This window comes from Mytilus trossulus, chromosome 7 (assembly GCF_036588685.1).
Source record: "Mytilus trossulus isolate FHL-02 chromosome 7, PNRI_Mtr1.1.1.hap1, whole genome shotgun sequence".
NCBI lineage: Eukaryota > Metazoa > Mollusca > Bivalvia > Mytilida > Mytilidae > Mytilus > Mytilus trossulus.
In genome coordinates, this window is record NC_086379.1 from 48,745,796 (window position 1) to 48,771,794 (window position 25,999).

Sequence of the window (25,999 nt, forward strand, 5' to 3'; positions counted from 1 at the left end):
CTTGTTCTACTGTCTGATTTAACTAGAAGATCTTTAGGGTAAATTGCTATGTGTTGGTGTATGATCTTATAGAATACCACTAGTCTTGTTTGTATACGTCTCAGTTCTAATGTAGGCCACTGTAGGTGATCAAGCATGTTTGAGACAGAGCTGGTATTGTGATATTTATTACATGTGTAGCGAGCAGCTCTGCGTTGGACCATCTCAATTTGGTTGATTTGACTTTTTGTGTGAGGGTCCCAGACGCAAGAACTGTACTCAAGCTTAGGTCTAACTAAAGACATGTATGCCCTTTCTTTGATTTTTTGTGATGAAACTTTAAGGTTACGTTTGAGAAAATTCAGTTGTCTGTTTGCATTAGCTGTTACATTATTGATGTGTTTATTCCATTTTAGATCAGATTGGATGGTTATGCCTAAATATTTTGTAGCTGTTTCAGTTTGGAGAATGTGACCATGTAGGATGTAGTCATGGTCGACTGGTTTCTTTTTTTGTGTAATTCTTAGTATGGAGCATTTGTCTGGATGGAATGACATTAACCAGTCTTTTTCCCATTGTGCCGCTGAATTTAAATCCTGTTGTAGTTTGGCAGCATCATCTGTGTTTTTTATGTTTCTATAGATGATGCTGTCATCGGCAAATAATCTTAAGGTGCTGTGTTGTAAGTATTCTGGGAAATCGTTTATGTAAATGAGGAATACAATTGGGCCAAGGACAGTGCCTTGTGGCACCCCAGATGTTACCCCAATTTTTTCTGATTGTTCTCCATCTAGCATGACTGTTTGTGTACGGTTGTTTAAAAAGTCACCAATCCATTCCAAGGTATTATTGTCTATGCCGTAGTATTTTAATTTGTAAAGTAATCTTTTGTGAGGGACTTTGTCAAAAGCTTTGGCAAAGTCCATCACAACGACATCAGTTTGTATGTTAATATTGTTGTCTCTTACAAGGTCCTGAATGAAAGATAATAGTTGTGTCTCACAAGAACGTTTTGATCGGAAGCCATGTTGTAAGTCATATAAAATATTGTTTTTTTCAAGATGTTCCATTACTTGACTAGCTATGATATGCTCCATTATTTTGCAAAGTATACATGTTAGTGAAATAGGCCTGTAATTTATGGCATTGTTTTTGTCGCCTTTTTTGAATGTAGGACAGACATTTGCATGTTTCCAGTCTGTAGGTATTTTATGAGTGTTAATAGATTTTTGAAATATGAGTGTGATGATAGGACTGAGATGATCTTTCATTTCCTTTAATACCTTTCCACATAGTTCATCAGGGCCTGTGGCTTTATTCGGATTAATGTTGTGAAGAAGTTTGTTGACGCCCTTTTCTGATATTTTAATTTCATTCATTTGTGGATGTGATGATAAGTTTTTTACTGGTATTGGATCTGCAGATGATTCAGTAGAGAATGCCTTTTGAAATTGCTGGTTGAGGATGTTTGCCTTATCTTTGGTGTTTGTTACGAGCAATCCATCCTTTTTTAGTGCAGCTACACCTGAATTATCATTTCTCATGCTCTGGATGTATGAAAACAAGTTTTTTGGTGTGTGCTTTCTGTTGGTGGTTCCAAGTTCTTCAATTGGGAGGTCTAGGATCATGTTTTCAATATAATGCCAATAGGCTGAACGCATATCTGCCTGCAATGTTTTTTTCATATGTTTGTATCTAATTTGCAGATGATGATTTTTCTTTGATTTTTTGTGCAGACGTTTAGTTTTATTAATATTGATTCTTAGTTGGTCTGTGATCCAAGGCAATTTCATTTTATGTGTTATTTGTTTTTGTGGTATGTTAGTACTGATTGTCTTTATAAGGTCTTCTTTGAATGTTTGCCAAAGTTCATTGGTGTTACTTGTATTGTATATAGTTTTAATCTTTCCTTCTAGTACTTGTATGTCTGATTTAATGTTTTCCCAGTTTGCTTTTTTGAATTGGCAAATTTGTCTTGCTGGTTTTTTGTTCCTTTTCAGTGAAATTGAACATTCAGTGAATACGATGTCATGATCTGCATTACCAATAGGTGGCATTAATTCCAGTTTATTTTTTATGTTTGGTGCATTTGTTAAGATAAGATCTAGTATTCTTTCACCTCTTGTTGGTTTGTCTACTATTTGCTCCAGGGAGTGGTCATTTATTATGTCAATTAAAATTTGGTGTTGTTTGTTATCTGGCTTTCCAGGAATTACTGATGGTATTTGCCAGTCTATATGACCAAGGTTGAAATCCCCCCCTAAGATTATAGTTGCTTTTGAGTTCCCATTTGTACGGCTTAGAGATATATTAAGTTCTTCAAGTGAAGAACCTGTGTCTGAAGGTGGTCTGTAGTAGCAACCAAGAATTAATTTTCTGGAGTTGGCTATATTTACTCCAGCCCATACATTTTCGCAGTTTGTTTGAAGTTCTGAGATTTCATCAGATATGATGTCTTTTGATATGGCAATTAGGACACCACCATGACTTTGATTTTTTTCATTTGGTGGGCGATCTTTCCTGTATACATTGTAGTCGGATATTGGAAAGTAATCATATGAGGATGTTTCTTTATCTAGCCAAGTTTCAGTTCCAAATATAATATTTGGCTTAACAGAGTCTAAGATCTCTTCTAGTTCAGGTTTTTTGTTTTTTATTGATTGGAAATTTATGTTAAGTACTCTAAGTGGTGTATGTTTGGGTGTTTTTCTCCCTGGTTTATAACTTTTCTTTTTCGGAGATGAAGTTGCTTTTGGTCATACCACATGACGGCTTCTTATATCTATATATATTTACAGAACTTCGATAAAATATGTTTTATAGCAGTTGTTACAAATAAAAGACATTCTTGGGTCAAGTATAGTTTATTAAGAGTGTATGGGTTTATACCACATCTCAAGTTATTATTTGTATATCATATGTAAAAAAACAAAACAAAAACCAGTGACAACTCCATGGATAAAAAAAAAGATCACTAGACATGCAAACAATAGTAAACTTAACACAACATAGAAAACTAAAGTCTGAATTAGCAACACAAACCCCACCAAAGGGGGTTGATCTTATGTGCTCCGGAAGGGTGAGCAGATCCTGCTTTACATGTGACACCCGTCGTGTTGCTCATATTGTTACACACCCGGTAATAAGTAATTCGGTAGATCACAAGTTTATACTTGTTTTATAATTTTATCATCTATAGTTTTTCAGAAAATATGGATTTCGTTTTTCTTTTCGTTTCCTTCCATTCTTTTACCGTTTCCACTTGTAACAGGCATCCACTTTTGAGTCCTTCATCCCTTTTCTATTACTTTTTCCTATATTTGAACCAAAAATAAAAATAAAAAATAATTAATCAAAACTGTACGTTGAGTTTAGTATTTTTGAATTAAATATCTTTACTATAAGTTTTAAAAAAGTTTATAATGAATTTGAAAAAAATAAAATTTTGATAAAAAAAACACCATAAAACTTGAAAAGTTTTTGAAATATTGAATTGATAAGGGTTGTACGGAAAGCAAGTTTCTCTAAATTGAGATCTTATTATTCTCGTAATCTTAAGTTGAGAGAAATTTGAAGTAAGTTTATTTTTCAGTGTACAATTTACTTGTTTCTGAGGAGAAATTTGAATAGGCCGAGTTATTTATGGCGAGAAGAAGCTATTTTCAAACACTGACATGACATCGATGGGCACGTTGCAATAAGCGTAAAAAAGACATAGATTAGCAGCGGCAATTTCAAAACAAAGCATGAAAACAACTAAACAACTTGCAAGGTTCAAACATCATTTTAATGATTATTATGCCCCACCTACGATAGTAGAGGGGATTAATGTTTTCTGGTCTGTGGGTCCGTTCGGTATTCCATCCGTCTGTCCCGCTTCAGGTTTATTAAGTTTTTGGTCAAACTCAAGGTAGTTTTTGATGAAGTTGTTGAAGTCTACAGTAATCAACTTGAAACTTAGTATACATGTTCCCTATTGTATGATCTTTCTAATTTAAATGCCAAATTATATAATTGACCCAAATTTCATGTTTCTCAAATACATGTAATTTATAAAGAAGGGCCACTAAAACTGGTAAAAAATATATATCATCTTAGTCATGAAGACAGACTGCGTTCAGTGCATTCAGTCTGTCAAAAATGTCTGTGGTTAAACGGGTTGGGAACAAACCCCCTGAATGGTGATAATACCTGTATAGAGGGATACTCCTTCTTTAGAGGGGTATTTTTGTTTGCACAGGATTTAAAGCAAATTAGGGCAGAATGGCATTTTCTAGTTATATTGGATAAAATCTCTAGAATTATACATGTTATATGCTTCAACATACAATGTATGCACTTTACTAAAAATTGAGATAACTAGTTTTCTGCTAAAGTGACAAAACGTGCAATCTATTGTATACCTACATTTTTGTATCTGAACACCTGATCAACCACAAAATTAAATTTCATGTTAAATCTAACAATAGAAATTCTGTTCAGTGAGGCATAAGTGAGTAGAATTTACCTGATCATCACAGCTTTCAATCATGGTGAACTAAAGATTTTATATTTTGAAAGTATGGGAATCAATCTGGGCATGTGCATATTAAATTAAGTACATCAATTGGTGCATCAACTGTTACACGTTACTGCCATAAAAAGTAGAGAATGCCATTCTGCCCTATTTTGATTTAAATCCAGTTTAAACAAAAATACCCCTCTATAGAGGGACAAATTTACCCCTCTATAGAAGGATTATCCCTCTATTCAGGTATAATAACCATTCAGGGTTTTTTTTCCCAACATGTTAAAGTTTTAAATATTTTAATAACATTCTTTAAATGTCCTGGATTTCTACCAAACTTGAACAAAAGCTTGTTTATGATCAAAAGCTGGTATCTAGATTAGAAGGAAATTTTATAAAAATTACCTAGTAATGTTCCTTAGACATTCAGATTTTTTTTACTTATAGTACATACATGTACATGTATAAGTAAAAACTCATCCTGTCTTCTTTTCTTAAATTCTTAGGAGCAATTATTTTGAAGGCCAAATTAATTTGAAACTTTTGATATAAAATGATTATATTTGTGTTTAAATGTGTTCATTTTATACAAAATATTTCAATTTTGATGTATCTTTGGACTCCGCAGTTTTGAAAATGGTGAGTTGTGACAGATTTTCATGAGTCCAGGACTCATGAACTCGCCTTAGGGAGAACCCTAGTAATGTATGTAATTATAGGCTTGAGGTGACAATTGTGTAAACAATTCATGCAATTCAAAAGAGAAGGCCAATGGCCTAATCTTTAATGTCTACAGATGTATATTAAAAGAATAAATGAAAAGAAATTATTGAATACAGAAACCACTGGATTAGTGGCTACTGAGTTTGGACAAAAACCATGTTGTATAGCATGTACATGTATATATGCATGATCTATATGTAAATGTATTTATATTCATTCAATAATCATTGCTAAGTGATGTCCATGCGATATGATGTGTGTTCTTTGTTATACATTGTATTCATGTACACATGTTTACATATGAAATCCTATTTCATACCATGGGACAAATAACTGTCAGACCATATTACATGTATTACATAAAATTCATAATAATCATGTTTAGGCACTATATTTTATCTCATTTTATTTTACAGAGAATTAGGATTACTAAGAAAAAGAAGTATAAATTCCAGTACAAGTAGGAAACCATCAACAGGTAAGCATACAATTTGTTGTTTCAGAATCTAATGCATCTTGGGTAATATTTTCAAAATGTACTGAACAAGGAAACATTATGATTGGTTAAACAATTTGTTAAAGATGTCATAATTAATTAAACAATAGAAATTGAACCAATGAAGTGACGTTATTTTAATTTTGGGGTACAAACAAAGAAATTATCCATGGTTCTTTAGATTATGAACCAGCCAAATATTATCTTCCAGTCTAGGATCATTTATATTATTGAAGATGTACACTATATATACCCTTCAGAATTTAAGGGAGCATTGAAGACCCAACAGGCCGATTTATTAGGTTTATGGGAGAATTGAAGGATCAAATTCTATCTTTTCATGAAATTTTCCCAGTATTTATATAAAAAAAGAAGATGTGGTATGATGGCCAATGACACAACTCTCCACAAGAGACCAAAATAACACAGAAATTAACATTTATAGGTCACTGTATGGCCTTCAACAATGAGCTAAGCCTATAACGAATAGTCGGCTATAAAAGGCCCCAAATTGACAATGTAAAACAATTCAAACAAGAAAACTAATGGCCTAATTTATGTACAAAAATTGAACAAAAATCAAATATGTAACACATAAACAAACGACAACCACTGAATTACAGGCTCCAGACTTTGGACAGGCACATTCAAATTATACCTCCTTGTTTTTTGAAGAGTCTTTTCCTGACAAATGTTAAAATGTTCTATTGTGAAGCATTGTGATCTGAATTAATTGAAATCAAAGAATTGTAAAATTATAGTGAAAAATTTTGCTGCATCTCAAAACTTTTTCCAAATCAGTCAGCATAGTTTTGCCCAAGATTGTTCTGAATGAAAAGAATAAAGCAAAACCATCCAAACAGGAACATGGAAAAATAAATGATGGTTTCCCCTAATAACCCGACCAGGTCATTTGTTTACCGCCAGGTCATTTAATTTTTCTGTATTACAGAGACAACTAAAAGTGTTCCGCTATAGAAACACAAAAAACATATATATATATAAAATTATGCATGCTTACAAAAATAAAAGACCGCCTGCCTGACGGGTCTTTTAAATTTTCCCATGTTAGGGGAAACCAACAATTAATTTTCCATGGCCTTAAACATGTTTAAAATTTCATTAATCTTGTTAATAACCATTATTTCTCTATTTTTCATGTTTTTAGATCAAACATTTCCATATTTAGTGGTATTAGATTTTGAATCAACATGTTGGCAGGATGGTAAATTTAGAACTCAGGAAATTAGTAAGTAAACTATCCATTTGGGAAAGTTTTACAATTAAAACAAAAAAATAATTAAAACATCAACCAAGAATTTATCAAAATTAAATTTGTGGTAAACAAAGAAAAGCACTCAAAAGAGAGGCAAAAGATACCAAATCAAATCAAATATATTTTTATATTGTCAATTTAAGAAGCCCATTACAGGCAGAAAAATCACAAATTAAATTTGATACAAATGATTACAATTATTTGAATACAGTTAAATCAATGATTACAATGAAGAGAAAAGAAAGACACACTAATGTATATTTATAAAATGTGTTGTGTTTCATCTTTGACAAATACAGTGATACTAAAAAATATAGGAAACTGAATTTAGATACCAGAGAAACATTCAAACTGGTAAATCGAAAATAAGCTGACAATGCCATTGCTAAAAAGGAAAGACAAACATACAAATAATAGTACACAAGACTGTGAAGACACAACATAGAAAACAAAAAATTTAGCAACATGAACCCCACACAAAACGGGTTAATCTCAGGTGCTCCAGATGGGTAAGCTAAGGCACATGCATGCAAACAACTAACAGCACATGGCAATGGTGACAATATTATGTACCTACATGTAATATTGATACATAAAAAGATTAATCTTTGGCCTGACCAGCATGTATTTGGAATAAACAAGTTGTGATATGTATCAGAGAGCTCTCAAATGGAAAACAAACCCATTTTGTATTATAGTTCATAAATACGAAATTCAAATTATTACTGTTCAGACTTTTGGACTATAGTTAAGTTTGATATGTTCACTATTCAGACTTTTGAGCTTAAGTATGCATGGTATTTCCTTTAAAATGCTGTAGTTTTAGTTATGCTTGATATTTCTTATAAAGGGCTATAGGTAAGCATTACAAGTTCTTATAAGCATGGAAAGTTTTGCTCTGTATATATCCTATAAAGGGTTATTGTTAAGCTTGGTAGTGTTTAAAAAGATGGATAGCTATGATTAGTATTTTGTATCAAGAAAAAGTTATTCTAAAAAAGAAGATGTAGTATGATTGCCAATGAGACAACTCTCCTCAAGAGACCAATTGACACAGAAATTAACACCTATAGGTCACTTTACGGCCCTCAACAATGAGCAAATCCCATACCTCACATTTAATCAGGTATATAAAAGGCCCCGAAATGACAATGTAAAACCATTCAAACAAGAAAACTAACAGCCTAATTTATGTACAAAAAAATAATGAAAAACAAATATGTAACACATAAACAAACGGCAACCACTCCTGACTTGGGACAGGCGCATACATACAGAATGTGGCAGGGTTATGCTTGGTATTTCCTACAATGTATAATGAACCTAATTTATGCCTGATCTTCCCTGTAAAAAGCTACATTGTATATTTCTTGTTATTTTTCAGTTGAGTTTCCTGCAGTATTACTGAACACTTCTACAGGAAAGATAGAAAGTGAGTTTCAGTTTTATGTACAACCACAAGAACAACCAAACCTAAGTGAATTCTGTAAACAGCTGACTGGTATAACACAGGTTTGTTAATATTACTAGCTAGAATCCAAGATGGCTGACTTAGAGACTAACAACCAGTGGGGTCTAGGTGGAGGTCAAAATTAGATGTACAGATCACACCATGCTGTCTAATGACATTCTTTTATCAACAGGATCATTAGCAGTTCAGGACAAAAACCATACAGCTAAAACATATTTAACAGATATATGATAAATAAAGGGTTTTACTTTATATTTATTGTCCAAACTTACAAATAGTAAAAGTTTTATACAGGAAATACTTGTTTGATTTGATTATATATTTTTGTTCGAATTATTTTATTTTGTTAGGTTGTACATGTATTTACTTAAATTATCTATGATTAGATATAAGAAGATGTGGTATGAGTGCCAATGAGACAACTCTCCATCCAAGTCACAATTTGTAAAACTAAACTGTTACAGGTCAAAGTACTGACTTTACCACGGAGATTTGGCATTTGTTTACACAATTTTGGCTGCTAGATTCCAACGATTGTCATGTTTATGGATTCTAAATGTCTCATTGGGTAGCACACACAATTTGTCAATATTTTGCCAATATTACCAAACTATATCAAACCATCATTTAAGTGAGAGGTTGCAATAGCTATTAAGGTGGTACCTAACACTACAGGGAGATAACTCTGTAAAATCAGCAGAACGTTTTGATTACGTTGTGTTGTAATGGGAATATTAAGCTTCTCAATGATCTAAATAAATGTTTGTCAAACTGCTATATAACCAGTGTAATTTTTCTGACAAAACGGTTGGTTCAACATTTTTGAAATTTTTATATTTTTGTTAAAAGGTCAAAGTAAATACTTGGTCAAAACTTTAAGAAAATTAAACAAGCCAAATTAAATTTAGTTAAGGTGTTAGGTACCATCTTAAAACAGGTTTAACCCACCATTTATTTTCTCTGAAAATGTTGATGCCAGTTCAGGAATATGACAGTTGTTTTAGTTTCAGTCATTCAGTTGGTTGATAAAATCAAGTGTTTAGTTTAGTCAATTTTTATTGACTTTTCCTTTTAGGATTTACCTTGAAAATTTGTCATTTTTGTTATATGATATTTGACAGGATCAGGTAGACAATGGTATTCCATTAAATCTATGTGTCAGGAAATTTGTACGCTGGCTGGACTCTCTTAAAGAGAAAAAGGGTGTGGTGTTTACACAACCATCAACAGAAACAGAAAAATGTCACTTAGCAACAATAGTCACATGGTCAGGTAAGAAAATATGAAAGATGTTGTGTTTATACCCCAGGGGGTTACTGACTATCATTTCAGGTATAACTGTGCCAACAGCACTTGACAAATCATTCCCTGTTCTATTCAGAAAACATTGAAAAACATACCCTGTTCTAAACAAAAATGTTGAAAAACATGTGTGTATTCAGAAAATGTATACCCTGTTTTAGACTGTATAAAATAGATGCAGTTCTAGACCCGGATTATTGACTGTCTCTTCACAGTTGAGTAAGAGATCCTGTTCTAGACAAAAAAGCAACTGTTCTCACCAGCAGGGCATAAAAAGCAACCCTGTTCTAACCAGCAGGACATGAAAAGGGGACCCTGTTCAAACCAGCAGGGCATGAAAAAGTTATCCTGTTTTGCTGTACACCTATACCACCAAAAAAAAGGAAGTATCCCCCCTCCCCCCGGGGTTTACACAACTATCAACAGAATCAGATAACTGTCACCTAGCAACAAAGGTAGCATGGTCAGGTAAGAATGCAAATTTTGTTCCTATTTTGAAATCCGATATGCATTTAAAATTTGCCATCATGATTAGAAGCAGTAGAAATGCATGTTCAGTTAGTTCTAATCATATAGAGCTTGCCAGAGAAAAAGTTTTGGGTTTACCTATCCATTAACAAGGACAATTATAATCTGACAAAAGAGTTTACATTGCAAGATACACACATATCATGTAATCAAGTATTGTCCATTTTCAACAGTAAAAAAATGTTTCTGCTTGGTCTAGAATCTTCTTTAGAAAGGATTAGACATCTTGCTTTTAGTACAGATTTACTTTTAATTTTATGTTGTAAAAACCTATTCTCAAATTTCTGTTTTGGTGGAACAGCGGTCGAATTTCCCTCCGTCTCATTGTAGATTTTTAGGGCTGTCATTTTTGCAAAATTAAAAACAATATTTCCAGTTCAAGTTTAAAGTAATAATTTGTAAAAGTAAACATTATAGTATAGGTCAAAGTACAGTCTTCAACACAGAGTCTTTGCTCACACGGAACAGTAAGCTATAAGGAGCCCTAACAAATTACTAGTGCTAACCATTCAAACCGGAAAACCAACAGTCTAATCTACACATGTGTATATAAAAAACAAGAAACAAGAAACACTTATGAACCACATTAACAAAAGACATCCACTGAACTTCAGATTCCTGACTTAATAATATTAACAAAATCACGTTTTTTTATTTCAGATTGGGATTTAGGTGTATGTTTATACAATGAATTGAGAAGGAAACAGATATTAAGACCATGTCAACTTAATAGTTGGATAGATCTCAGAGCTACCTACAGGGTTGGTATTATAATGTGTAATTACAGAAAGCTTGTTTCTAACTTAATTTTGTAATTACAGCAAGCTTGTTTCTAACTTAATTTTGTAATTACAGCAAGCTTGTTTCTAACTTTATTTTGTAATTACAGCAAGCTTGTTTCTAACTTTATTTTGTAATTACAACAAGCTTGTTTCAAACTTTATTTTGTAATTACAGCAAGCTTGTTTCTAACTTTATTTTGTAATTACAGCAAGCTTGTTTCGAACTTTATTTTGTAATTACAACAAGCTTGTTTCTAACTTTATTTTGTAATTACAGCAAAATTGTTTCTATCTTTATTTTGTAATTATAGCAAGCTTGTTTCTAACTTTATTTTGTAATTACAGCAAGCTTGTTTCTAACTTTATTTTGTAATTATAGCAAGCTTGTTTCTAATTTTATTTTGTAATTATAGCAAGCTTGTTTCTAACTTTATTATACCCCCGCTTTAAAAAAGGGGGGTATACTGTTTTACCTCTGTCTGTCAGTCCGTCCGTCAGTCAGTCCGTCCCATAAATATTTTTCGTCGCATTTTTCTCAGGAACTACATTACAAGGATTTCTGAAATTTGGTTTCAGGGTTTATCTAAGTCAGCTATACCGTGTGATGCGTTTTCGGATTGATCACTTGACAACTTCCTGTTTACCAAACACTTGTATGATTTTACACATGATAGCCAAGTTGAAAATTTTCGTCACATTTTTAGCTCACCTGGCCCGAAGGGCCAAGTGAGCTTTTCTCATCACTTGGCGTCCGTCGTCGTCCGTCGTCGTTAACTTTTACAAAAATCTTCTCCTCTGAAACTACTGGGCCAAATCAAACCAAACTTGGCCACAATCATCATTGGGGTATCTAGTTTAAAAAATGTGTGGCGTGACCCGGTCAACCAAACAAGATGGCCGCCACGGCTAAAAATAGAACATAGGGGGAAAATGCAGTTTTTGGCTTATAACTCAAAAACCGAAGCATTTAGAGCAAATCTGACATGGGGTAAAAATGTTTATCAGGTCAAGATCTATCTGCCCTGAAATTTTCAGATGAATCGGTCAATCGGTTGTTGGGTTGCTGCCCCTGAATTGGTAATTTTGAAGAAATTTTGCTGTTTTTGGTTATTATCTTGAATATTATTATAGTTAGAGATAAACTGTAAACAGCAATAATGTTCAGCAAAGTAAGATCTACAAATAAGTCAACATGACCAAAATGGTCAGTTGACCCGTTTAGGAGTGATTGCCCTTTATAGTCAATTTTTAACCATTTTTCGTTAATTAAAGTAATCTTTTACAAAAATCTTCTCCTCTGAAACTACTTGGCCAAATTAATCCAAACTTGGCCACAATCATCTTTGGGGTATCTAGTTTAAAAAATGTGTGGCGTGACCTGGTCAACCAACTAAGATGGCCGCCACGGCTAAAAATAGAACAAAGGGGTAAAATGCAGTTTTTGGCTTATAACTCAAAAACCAAAGCATTTTGAGGAATCTGACATGGGATAAAAATGTTTATCAGGTCAAGATCTATCTGCCCTAAATTTCAGATGAATTGGTCAATCGGTTGTTGGGTTGCTGCCCCTGAATTGGTAATTTTGAGGAAATTTTGCTGTTTTTGGTTATTATCTTGAATATTATTATAGATAGAGATAAACTGTAAACAGCAATAATGTTCAGCAAAGTAAGATCTACAAATAAGTCAACATGACCAAAATGGTCAGTTGACCTGTTTAGGAGTTATTGCCCTTTATAGTCAATTTTTAACCATTTTTCGTAAATTAAAGTAATATTTTACAAAAATCTTCTCCTCTGAAACTACTTGGCCAAATTAATCCAAACTTGGCCACAATCATCTTTGGGGTATCTAGTCTAAAAAATGTGTGGCGTGACCTGGTCAACCAACCAAGATGGCCGCCACCACTAAAAATAGAACATAGGGGTAAAATGCAGTTTTTGGCTTATAACTCAAAAACCAAAGCATTTTGAGGAAATCTGACATGGGATATAAATGTTTATCAGGTCAAGAACTATCTGCCCTGAAATTTTCAGATGAATCGGTCAATCGGTTATTGGGTTGCTGCCCCTGAATTGGTAATTTTGAGGAAATTTTGCTGTTTTTGGTTATTATCTTGAATATTATTATAGATAGAGATAAATTGTAAACAGCAATAATGTTCAGCAAAGTAAGATCTACAAATAAGTCAACATGACCAAAATGGTCAGTTGACCCCTTTAGGAGTTATTGCCCTTTATAGTCAATCTTTAACCATTTTTCATAAATCTAAGTAATCTTTTACAAAATCTCCACTGAAACTACTAGGCCACAATCATCTTTGGGGTATCTAGTTTGAAAAATGTGTCCGATGACCTGGCCATTCAACCAAGATGGCCGCCACGGCTAAAAATAGAACATAGGGGTAAAATGCAGTTTTTTGCTTATAACTATGAAACCAAAGCATCTAGAGCAAATCTGACAAGAAGCTAAATTGTTAATCAAGTCAATATCTATCTGCCCTGAATTTTTCAGATGAATTGGACAACTGGTTGTTGGGTTGCTGCCCTCCATTGGTAATTTTTAAAGAAATTTTGCCGTTTTTGGTTATCTTGAATACTATTATAGATAGCGATAAACTGTAAACAGCAATAATGTTCAGCAAAGTAAGATCTACAAATAAGTCAACATGACCTAAATGGTCAATTGACCCCTTAAGGAGTTATTGCCCTTTATAGTCAATTTTTAACAATTTTCATTAATTTGGTAAATTTATGTAAATTTTTACCAAATATAGTTCTCTGTTACTAATGGGCAAAGTTCATGATAGATATAATTGTAAGAAGCAAAATCGTTCAGTAAAGTAAGAACTTCAAACACATCACCATCACCAAAATACAATTTTGTCATGAATCCATTTGTGTCCTTTGTTTAATATGCACATAGACCAAGGTGAGCGACACAGGCTCTTTAGAGCCTCTAGTTCTCAGGAACTACAATACAAGGATTTCTGAAATTTGGTTTCAGGGTTTGTATTAGTCAGCTTTACCGTGTGATGCGTTTTCAGATTGATCACTTGACAACTTCCTGTTTACCGAAAACTTGTATGATTTTACACATAATAGCCGAGTTGAAAATTTTCGTCACATTTTTCTCAGGAACTACAATACAAGGATTTCTGAAATTTGGTTTCAGGATTTATATAACTCAGCTATACCGTGTGATGCGTTTTCAGATTCATCACTCGACAACTTCCTGTTTACCGAACACTTGCATATTTTTACACTATTAATATTATCCACTTGCGGCGGGGGTATCATCAGTGAGCAGTAGCTCGCAGTTTTACTTGTTTTAAGCTGTTTTACCACCAAACAATCTGTGATCAACTGAAAACGTGCCTTGCTATAATATGCGTGTAAATTTGAACTATATTTATTTATTTATTTTATTTTCAATAATGATACACAATGTACAATGCATCATAAGCCTATTCGGCTGGCTTAAAATTACTCGTATATATGAATGTAATTGTTTTTTATAATTTAGATTGCACTTTAATATTAAACTATTCTATTCTATTCTATAATGAGTGGAGTTTAACTTTGTTTGATATATACAGGAAAGACTACTTTAAATTGAGAAATTATTGTAATGTTTTTATTATTTCAAAAATGTGACAGGGTTATAATGGCAATGATTTAAACTCTCATTTTTTATACGAATTAAACAGGATTTTTCTCAATATTGCAAAATTTAAAACGTATTTTAGTCTAAAATGACAAGATCGCAATATGTGCATGTATTAAATAATTTCTAAATTTACAGTAACCAGCCTGCTTTATGATATCAGAAATTGTTTTTACAATCTATAACACAGTATGACTTATTTACAAAAATGCAGGCCTGAATGATTTTGGTTAATTTGATTGAAACTGTAGCCTGAACTTAATTTCAAACACTATCTATTTTATTGTTACAATTACAGAATATTTAGAATACTGCGGATTCATTTAAATTTGTTGGATACCAATTTTCATGGATTCCTGTCAACCTTGATATTTGGAGTTAATGCCCCTGAATTGTCAATTTTTAAGGAATTTCATACTTCAGTCAGGGGTACTACTTGTACAAGTAATTTTTATTTACTTGAAGAAGTAAATTTTGATATACTTATATAAGTAAATTTGTAGGATATTTATACCAGTAGATTTGTATACACAGCTACTTTTGCATAGGTACTATTTCTGTACTAAAAAAATGCAGTATTGGAAATTTACTTTTAATATTTAGTACTATTTCTTTACTTTTAAGCTATTGTAATATTTAGGTACTTGTAATTTACAGTACTTGATTGTACTAAATATTTTGGTACAGAAAAAATATAATATTTCATGCTTGAAAATCATAACTTTAAGAGATTTGAAATAGAAAAACTTTCAAAATGCTGAAAATGTAACGGTAGTAACCAAAAATCTGTATTACCTAAATTTCAAGTACAAATAAAGTACTGTAAAATACAGGTACCTAAATATTACAATAATTTTAGAGTAACAAAATAGTACTGAACTTTAAAAGAAGATTTCCAGTACTACAAATTTTTAGAACAAAAATAGTACCTATGCAAAAGTAGCTGTGTAGTTAAAAAAAATGGCTGAGTTACGTCCCCTTAGGCATTCAGATTGTTTTACTTTTATAAAAAAGATGTGGTATGATTGCCAATGAGACAACTATCCACAAAAGACCAAAATGACACAAATATTACCAACTATAGGTCACCGTCCGGCCTTCAACAATGAGCAAAGCCCATAGTTGAAGGCCATCTATAAAAGGCCCCGATAAGACAATGTAAAACAATTCAAACAAGAAAACCAACGGCCTTATTTATTTAAAAAAAATGAACAAAAAACAAATATGTAACACACAAACAAAAGACAACCACTGAATTACAGGCTCCTGACTCGGAACAGGCACATACATAAATAATGTGGCGGGGTTAAACATGTTAGCGGGATCCCAACCCTCCCTCTAACCTGGGACAGTGGTATAACAGTACACCATAAGAACGAACTATAAAATCAGTTGAAAAAGGCTTAACTCATCAGATAGACCAAAAATACAAGTGGACGTGGCCAGGTATAAATAAGTGAAAAAGTCTTCCTATCTTCATTTCTTAAATTCTTAGGATTTAAATTGTCTGCCCTTAGCAGCTGTCTCTTTTTTTTTTTTTTTAAGTTTCTATTTTTTTATCTGTTGATATGAATGAAATGTACAAAATGATAGACAAGATCGAAAGAAAGACTAGATGAAAGGACATTCATACAAAAATGAGAATAAAATTTCATACTTCCCATACATTTACAGCAAATTGCCAGAACTCCTTTCAAAATAATTAATAGCACTATAATTAACTAGCATCTTCACATGAAGGAATACATGTTGATATAGATACAGCTTAACAGCTCACTCACAATGCTACTGTGTATCCATGTATATTGTATTGACAGGACATACTTTCAGTGGTCTTATGAGCGACTACAATACTGTACCCATAACTCAAAATTGAGCATTAGAGACAATGTTACAGTAAAACTTAGATCATTAATCCAAGAGCTATTCCATATATTTTTCTCTTCTTCATATTATAGAATGTGTTGAAAGGCACTTAATATAAACAAAAGTACATTAACAGATTACTTCCAAGAAGCATATTTTTTTGGGGAAGAAAACGTTCTTCAAACCCCTTAGATTGACCTCTTTTTCTGAAATAGCTCATGAATAATATGCTTACATTATACACACGACATGGCATTTTGAGCATTTACATTTTGTTATTGCACATTTATCTCTGTTCTAGACTAGGATTGCAATGATGTTAATAACCACAATACATTAGAATTAGAATTGGACAAAAAATGTGTAAAAAAAAAAAATAATGTTTTAATTTTACGTTGCTAGAACAGGTTGAAACACTGACTATTTCTTACTAAAGGAAATAGAACTATTTGTAAAGCATTGGTTCAAATAAAAGAGAATCATACTTGTATCATTGCAACCCTATTGTCAATTTATTTTTCTCAGTTGACAAATTTTCCCACATCATTTTTATATTAAACAACTCTTTGCATCTAAGTGAATTAATTTCTAATAAATCACATGGTATTTAAAATAATATAAATTAAACTTTTACAATATGTTGCCTCTTTTTAGACAAGAAATAATATATTAACAGTTTCAAAATCATAAATTCTTCCATATTAAAAATATTAGTACAATTGAGCACTTTACAAATAGACATAACATGGAAACAGTGATAGCACTTTGTATTCTATTATAATTTCACTGCAGTATTATGCTTCTCTGTTCTTATTAAAACGTTTCTCAGCATTTAACCTCACTAAGACATCATCATCCTAATCATTTAATTGATATCACAGTCTACTTTTCTAATGTCCTGAGATCAGAAAGAGAAACCTTGTTGTGGAATGGTTGCTGCTGCATTGAATTGATAGGCATTACCATCTGTAGATGTGGGAGCTAAACTCTCATCCTCTTCCTCTCCACCAAACCATTTCTCTATCAATTCTAAAGCTGAACAAAAAACAAATATGTAACACATAAACAAAAGACAACCACTGAATTACAGGCTCCTGACTCGGAACAGGCACATACATAAATAATGTGGCGGGGTTAATCATGTTAGCGGGATCCCAACCCTCCCCCTAACCTGGGACAGTGGTATAACAGTACACCATAAGAACGAACTATAAAATCAGTTGAAAAAGGCTTAACTCATCAGATAGACCAAAAATACAAGTGGACGTGGCCAGGTATAAATAAGTGAAAAAGTCTTCCTATCTTCATTTCTTAAATTCTTAGGATTTAAATTGTCTGCCCTTAGCAGCTGTCTTAACTAATCATTTAAGTGTAGTTTCATGACAATGCACATCCCATTTGTCTGTTTTCTTCAGAACACTGCTCATTTACAAGCCCCCAAGTAGCAATATTTGAAGGCTATGCACAAATACTTAAGATCTTTGCACAATCAGTTTCTTTGTTGAATTAATGAGATGAAACATTGAACTCTAATAAAGATTTATGAGCTAACCTGTGAAAAATCAGTTAAGGCATGTTTTTACATTTCAAAACTTGAGAATTTTGTGGGATTGTAAAAAAGATTTACTTATTTATTCAAACATTGTAATTCACCTGTTAAAGTATATTTTTGTTTTACCTCTTAAGTTAATAAACATTACTTGTACAAGTAGTACCCCTGCCTGTAGTTTATAGCCATTCTCTTGAGAACTTTATAAGATAGCAAGAAACTTATAAGTCCACAATTAATTTCAACATGTCAGGATATGCAAGATGGCTTGAGAACACAGTTATTTCTAGTGCACAAATGTTTTTTTTTACAGTGTAGTGTATTACTTTTGGAACTAATTATACCAAAATTATAGAAAAGTCTATTTTTTTGCTCATATTTTGCCAGGGGACTGATTCAGGCTCTCAAGGTTTCTCGTCTTTTAACAGCACATTAGCATTAGATGTAAATTAGAGGGAGGGATCTCTGGTGCTCCTAACTTTTAAACAAATTGAAACATAAGAAATTAAAAATTTCATATTTTTTAATTGATATTTCTATTTCTTTGCAGAAGTTTTACAGCAGAAAACCAAATGGTTTAAATGGAGCCTTGAAGGATTTGGGTATAGATTTTGAAGGACGAGAGCATTCTGGTTTGTATGATTTAATCACATCTGTAGTAATTAGATATAAGAAGATGTGGTATGAGTGCCAATGAGACAACTCTCCATCCATGTCACAATTTTTAAAGTAAGGTAAACCATTAAAGGTCAAGGTTTGGTTTCAACATGGAGCCTTGGCTCAAATGAAATAGCAAGCTATAAAGGGCCCAATAAATGACTAGTGTAAAACCAATTAATGGATAAACCAACAGTCTAAATTATATGAAAAACGATTAACACTTTTGATGTATCACATCAACTAACGACAACCACTGAGGCCTGTCTCAGACTTCTGGTATTAAAGTTTCATGTAAATCTCATACACTTTAATTACAAATTCTGACAATTTTAAAAATACGTTTTGTTTACAAGCAGAAAGCTCTGAAATAAAAAATATGAATACAAGTACAAATAATTTTATTTTGCAATGAGTGCCCTACCAGTACATTGAATAAAGCTGAACTTCCTGTATGACAGACATTTCCTTCAGAGTTGTCAATGTAAGGAAAACTGAAAAATCTGAACAACAACAAAAAATATCCATTACTTGATATTTTATAAAGAATTGTAGGTTTCATGTTTGTTGAGCCTGCAACTTTTGTCGCTAAAGCGAGACATAGCGATTCTACATTCCATCGACTTGTTTATGATCAAATGCTGGTATCTAGAGGAAAATGTTTAATAATTTATTCCCTATATTTGTTGAGCCTGCGACTTACAGCAAAAGTATGTTAGACTCTTGTTTGGGGACCCTTACAAATTTTTCTTGATCAAGATTTTTTACATTTTAGGTCTTCATGATTCCAGAAACACAGCAATACTGGCGTACAGAATGATACAAGATGGCTGTATACTTAACATTACCAAATCACTGAAGGGGGTATGACAAGTAAATGTCTTCAATATATGTGAATATTATTATCAGTGTTCTCCCCACAGAATTTTGGATAGCGCTGTGGTAAGCGTGTAAATTTCGACAATTCTCAGTAACTTTCACTCGGCACACTTTGTTTCTGGTTGATTTGTTATGTGTTTTTCTTATATAATGCTATTGATGTTTTCTCTGATGTCCTCATCATGCTCATGGAAGTTACCCCTTTGTTTGTTAATGTTAATAAAATAAAATTGAGAATGGAAATGGGGAATGTGTCAAAGAGACAACAACCAGACCATAGTTAATATCTGGATATAGAAGAAGAGTCTTTTTTTCCTTTTTTTTTCCATTGTAAATTCATATAATCCTCATATTATCTGTGTATAAAAACCAAGGAGAAGTCTTTTTTCCATTATTGGTCCAGACTGCTATGTGAAGATTTCTAAGCACTAACAGATGATGTTACAGAACATGTAGGACCAACAACAAAGACTAGGTCATTGTCAGCTTCTGTGTTTGGTTTTATAACCCATTTTAGCAGTGAACTGTTGAGCTTACAACGTTTGACAGGAATTGACATTTTTTAGCATAATGATTTCTCTTTTTTCTGACCTTAATGTTTTATAATATTCAAATAGCTTCAACCAAACTGGACATCAAGAAAGTAAATTTCTCCAGTCGTATCAGTTTGGGGTTTCATATCTTTCTAATCATATCCTTTCAATTGTTTTCAAATAGTAAAATTGCTGACTGAACAATTATAAGTTTGAATAGGTGATAATTATTACTTAAAGACATGCTCATTTTCAGATAGAAAACCTGGCAAATAATTTGTAACAAACCCCTGTGTTTAATCGTTTTTAAAATCATTGATTGTTCATAGTTCGTAAACACGTTTGTGAGTGTCGTCTGGAAATGCAGTCAATTTATTTCATCTCATTTCATTCATATATGCCTCTATTTATTTTTTTATTAAAAAATTAGATTTCAATGTTGAAATCTTTGGATTTTTTTATCTTTCAAAGTTGCCATTTTGTAAAAAATTTTAGACTGGTCCCCCGGAGTTACTTAATACAACGGAAATAATACATTCAGAAATAGTAAACCAATAGATCACATGATCTGGAGTGAAAATAAGAGGGAAATTTGAAAATTTAAGAAAAAAATATAGCGACACTCTTCCTTTTGATAGGGCTTCGGTCAGTGCAACAGAACAGCGGGAAATTGTGGTAGCGCTGAAAAGCTCAGTACTAAAACAGCCTGGGGAGAACACTGATTATTTTATTTGTTTTTAGGTTACTTTATTTAACTCATTGGAAATCATACCACGTTTCTTTGTTTGTATTTTTTAGCCTGAACATTGAGACATGTTTGTTTTTCTGAAAATCATTAAAACTGGATTGACAGAATTCTACTAAACAAGTAAACACCACTGCATATTGTGTTTGTTATATAATTAACCAGATTATTAAGTACAAAATGTACTGTGGATTCATTATTATTCATTGGAAACAAATTTTTCATGGATTACTTTGATTCAGGCAAATCACAATTTTTCTATAGGTTTAAAATTGAGAATGGAAATGGGGAATGTGTCAAAGAGACAAAAACCCGACCATAGAAAAAAACAACAGCAGAAGGTCACCAACAGGTCTTCAATGTAGAAAGAAATTCCCGCACCCGGAGGCGTCCTTCAGCTGGCCCCTAAACAAATATATACTAGTTCAGTGATAATGAACGCCATACTAATTTCCAAATTGTAAAGAAGAAACTAAAATTAAAATAATACAAGACTAACAAAGGCCAGAGGCTCCTGACTTGGGACAGGTGCAAAAATGCGGCGGGTTAAACATGTTTGTGAGATCTCAACCCTCCCCCTATACCTCTAGCCAATGTAGAAAAGTAAACGCATAACAATACGCACATTAAAATTCAGTTCAAGAGAAGTCCGATGTCAGAAGATGTAACCAAAGAAAATCTTCCCCTTAACTCAATAGCTTGCATGCAAAACCTAGAAAATAAATATCCAAGAACCTTAAGTTTTCATTGATCCAAGAATAATAAGTACCCATGAAAACAAAAGAATCACACAATACTAATAAGACAACAAGAAACATCCACCTTACTAATAAATGGACTTTTTATAGTTTTTTGTAGTCAAAATGGAAACCTAATGTGTATAATCAACTCCCTGAAACTGCACAGGAAGATTGTATATATGTTATCAGAAGTTTTGCATATGCTATTGTGGAATTATTTAAGGATTATTTTCTTTTTTTAAATACTTATAAAACAAGTCATTTTTCAACAAAATTTATGAAGGAAGGTACAGGTTGTATATCACTTGAGTTAAAGTAGCTTCCTGTTGTTCTTCTAGTGTTAGACATTACAGAAAAATCTTCTCCTAAATTCAATTGGCATTAAATTGTACAAACTTGCCTTGGTTAGTCAGACATATGACAACCCAGTTATTTGAGACTTTGATCCATTTTAAATACATTAATGAGGATTTATTGTTTTTTTGTTAAATACCAATTTTTGTGGGTGCATGTGAACCACTTAAATAAAATGTTTTCCTTAATCCACAAAAATTGGTACCCTCGAAAATCAATGAATCCTCAGTTCTTTATGGGACAAGGATATGCTAATGCTTAACATGTTAATTTTGATTGTGTACAACAACTTTATATCTTTGTTTTTTTAGTCAAACATTCCAGGTGGGGATAAGTACCTCCCAATAAAGCAACTGACACCCAACAAACATAAGATTCACCAAAGGAAACAACCAACACCATCAAAAAGTCCTGTACATAAACGCAGAAAGCAGACCGACATTGCAGATGATGAATCATGTTTTGATGACGATTTGGATCATGCCATAGCTAGCAGTCAGGAATTAGATAATATTTTAATAAGTGTTGCCACGGAAACTCCAGAACGTAAGAGAAAGAGCAGAATTCCTTTAGAAAGGTCTTACTCACCAAAAATGTTGATAAGTGAAATATCCCCTATTCAATATTCAAAATCAACCAAGAAATCACCTTCCCTTCAAAAGTTGACTAAGGTGAAGGTTAAACGAATTATTGCAGGGAAATTTGATCCCACACAAATTTACATTGATCCTGAAGTTGAAACAAAAGCATTTGTCAATGGTCTAAATTCTACTGGAAACAATAGACTGGCAGAAGTTAGTGTAAATGTACCTCTTCCAAAAAGAGTTTCAACAACTAAAAAAAATATTTCACCTTTAAAAATCACTGAAGCATATCCACATTTGTCACCAACGAAACAAAGTTGTCAGAAACCACAAAATAGTGTCATATGGAGCAATAGTATTCCAAAGGTCAGAAAAGGATCACCCCCAAAACAGTCCGGTCAAAAACCTACGGACAGTTTAAGGAGTAGCAACAATAAAGTTGGAATTGCTGTGCAAAAATTTTATTCATCTCCTGGAAAAAGTGTGGAGGAAAAGTCCAGTGGATCTGAGACAACATTACCTAAACGGACAGTTCATTCTTGTGAATCAACTATAACACCTAACATTTCAGCACCTGAATCAAAGATTGATATTACTCCAGGAAATGGAAAAACTTCAACATTATTCCCTGTGTTTAAAACACCATCGCCCCCGACTGAGGCACTCAAAACACTGTTAGTTAAGGCATCATATTCAAATACATCCAAAAGAAATGTAAAAGAAGTTACAATGACTCCTTCTAGAACTTTGTCAGTATATTCTGATTCTTTAAAAACACCTGTAAATACTCAAGGAAATTGTAGAACTCAAGTTTCTTTGTCATCATTTAAAACACCGTCCAGTACTTTAGGAACATTCAAAACACCATTCAGTGGACAAGCTAACAATTCTGTGAACTCTTCAGGAATGAAAGGGACCCCACCCCTGTGTAATTGTGGTAAAAGATCAAAGAGAAGAATGGCACAGACACCTGGTCCGAATATGGGACGATTTTTCTTTTGCTGTGGAGCGTCCGGATATAACAGCTCTGGTAATCGAAATGGATGTGGCTTTTTTAAGTGGGAAAACCCCACTACAATCAATGGCAGAAGTCAGAGCTTTACCCAAAATGGAACTCTTTCTAAACCATTTGTACCTGTCTTTAGTTCAGCTAAATCTAGTCAGAAAAAGAGCTTAGGTGTGAGGTCAAATTCTATTTCATCTTTCAGGTAGACTGACAATGATTTTTTTTTTAATTCTGTAATTCATTGTGACAATGAAAATTATGTACAAATTGAAAAAAGTGTGAGTGAGAGGACAATTTAGATCAATGTGCAATACTTCAAAGATAAATTGCTTAAAAACATTTCAGTTCAAACTATTGAAAAATGAGATTTTCCTCAAGAATCAATTTTTCTTACTGTGTATTCGTTTATTTTTATGGGTAAAGAGAGCATTTGTCTTTGATTTACAATTTGGTGTTTATATACATACAAGTCTTTAGAAAATATGTTCTCTGTTAAACATTTAAATTTATGGTTTCCCTATAAAAAAAAAAATTAGTATCCCACAAATAATAATGAATCCACAGTAGTTTGAAATACGACCCTCTGACAATTTCATAAAATAGCTTATTCTGAGAAACAAAAGAATACAAAGCTGTATATGTCAGTGTGTTAGGTCTTCCAAAATAGATTACATAAAACATGTAAAATTGTTATTTAAATTTTTTTTTTTTTAATTTATTTATGAAATGCACATTTCTACCCCAAGGAGATGAAGGCATATATACAAACAATACTTTAATAACCTAATAGGAAAATGAGATTTTCATCTATATTAAGTTTTGAATTATTTCAGACAATTTTTGTCGAGCCTTCGACTTTAGTCGAAAAAGCGAGACTAAGCGATCCTGCATTCCGTCGTCGTCGGCGGCGTCAACAAATATTCACTCTGTGGTTAAAGTTTTTGAAATTTTAATAACTTTCTTAAACTATACTGGATTTCTACCAAACTTGGACAGAAGCTTGTTTATGATCATAAGATAGTATCCAGAAGTAAATTTTGTAAGAATAAAATTCCATTTGTTCCGTATTTTACTTTTAAATGGACTTAGTTTTTTCTGAGGAGAAACATAACATTCACTCTGTGGTTAAAGTTTTTAGAATTTTAGTAACTTTCTTAAACTATCCTGGATTTGTACCAAACTTGGATAGAAGATTGTTTATGATCATAGGATAGTATCTAGAAGTAAATTTTGTAAAAAAATAAATCCATTTTTTCTGTATTTTACTTTTAAATGGACTGCGGGGATACTTTACATTCACTCTGTGGTTAAAGTTTTTAAAATTTTTATAGCTTTCTTAAACTATCCTGGGTTTGTACCAAACTTGAAAGAAGCTTATTTATGATCATAAGATAGTATCCAGAAGTAAATTTTGTAAAAAGATAACTCCATTTTTTCTGAATTTTACTTTTAAATGGACTTAGATTTTCTTCCAGTTAGCATTACATACAGTCTGCAGTTAAAGTTTTCAAAACATTTATAAGATTCATTAACTATCCTAGTTTTTTATCAAACTTGGACAGAAGCTTCTTACAATCATAAGATAGTATCAAGAGGAATATTTTTATTGATTTTTTTCCTCATTTTGTTTGAGCCTGCGATTTACAGCAAAAGTAGGCGAGACACTGGGTTCCGCGGAACCCTTACAAATTTTTAATAAAATACATTTGTCATGTCTTCCTATCAGTGTTCTTCCTCTTAACAATATCACCATCTGATTAGCATTGTGGTACTATGTGCTGTTATTGTTCTAATCCTTACAATTTCAGTATTCTATTGGATTCCTGATAGTTTCATGAACATATTAAAGTCTAAGTTTCATATCTGTCATGTACAATGCAACTTTTACAGAAAATTCCTTTGGTGAACACTACATAAAATACTTATTCAGCTAAGAATTTATCCAGAAAAATAAATTTTAAATAATTAAATGCCACCATAAATTACTCCAAGTTATGTAATTATTTGACCCACATATACATTAATAATCAAGGAAGAGAGAAAATAGTACATAAAAAGCAAAGAAATATACCTAGAGGCTAGAACCATGTGTAAATGATTTTACCCTCTGGTTGTCATAATTTTGTTCTATCTGTAAGCTAGTTTGTTTCTTAGTATCTGCCGAATTTGTTTCTGTTGTGAATATAAATGAAATATATTTTATACTTTTTATTTTAATTACACTCTTGAGGTGGTACCTAACACTACAGGAAGATAACTCTGTAAAATCAGCCAAACGTTTTAATGACATTGTGTTGTATAATTAAGCTTCTCATTGATCAAAATTAGTGTTTGTAAAACTGCTAAATAACCAGTG

At 32.4% G+C, this 25,999-nt stretch overlaps 1 protein-coding gene across 1 annotated transcript; it reads left to right on the plus strand.

Annotated features, from left to right (window-relative positions):
* Positions 1-3,653: 3,653 nt before the first annotated feature.
* LOC134725205 (ERI1 exoribonuclease 2-like) lies at positions 3,654-25,625 on the plus strand. The gene is made up of 9 exons (XM_063588844.1): positions 3,654-3,751; positions 5,626-5,687; positions 6,874-6,954; positions 8,366-8,493; positions 9,574-9,724; positions 10,943-11,043; positions 18,696-18,777; positions 19,578-19,666; positions 22,365-25,625. Exons 1-9 carry the CDS (start codon positions 3,726-3,728, stop codon positions 23,847-23,849), a joined length of 2,205 nt encoding a protein of 734 aa, XP_063444914.1. The 5' UTR covers positions 3,654-3,725; the 3' UTR covers positions 23,850-25,625.
* Positions 25,626-25,999: the final 374 nt, after the last annotated feature.

Coding starts and splice junctions, on each gene's coding strand:
- LOC134725205 (XM_063588844.1), top strand. CDS start 3,726: ATGAAAACAACTAAACAACTTGCAAG. Junction 3,752..5,625: donor ACAACTAAACAACTTGCAAG/GTTCAAACATCA, acceptor TTTATTTTACAG/AGAATTAGGATTACTAAGAA. Junction 18,778..19,577: donor TGAAGGACGAGAGCATTCTG/GTTTGTATGATT, acceptor TTTACATTTTAG/GTCTTCATGATTCCAGAAAC.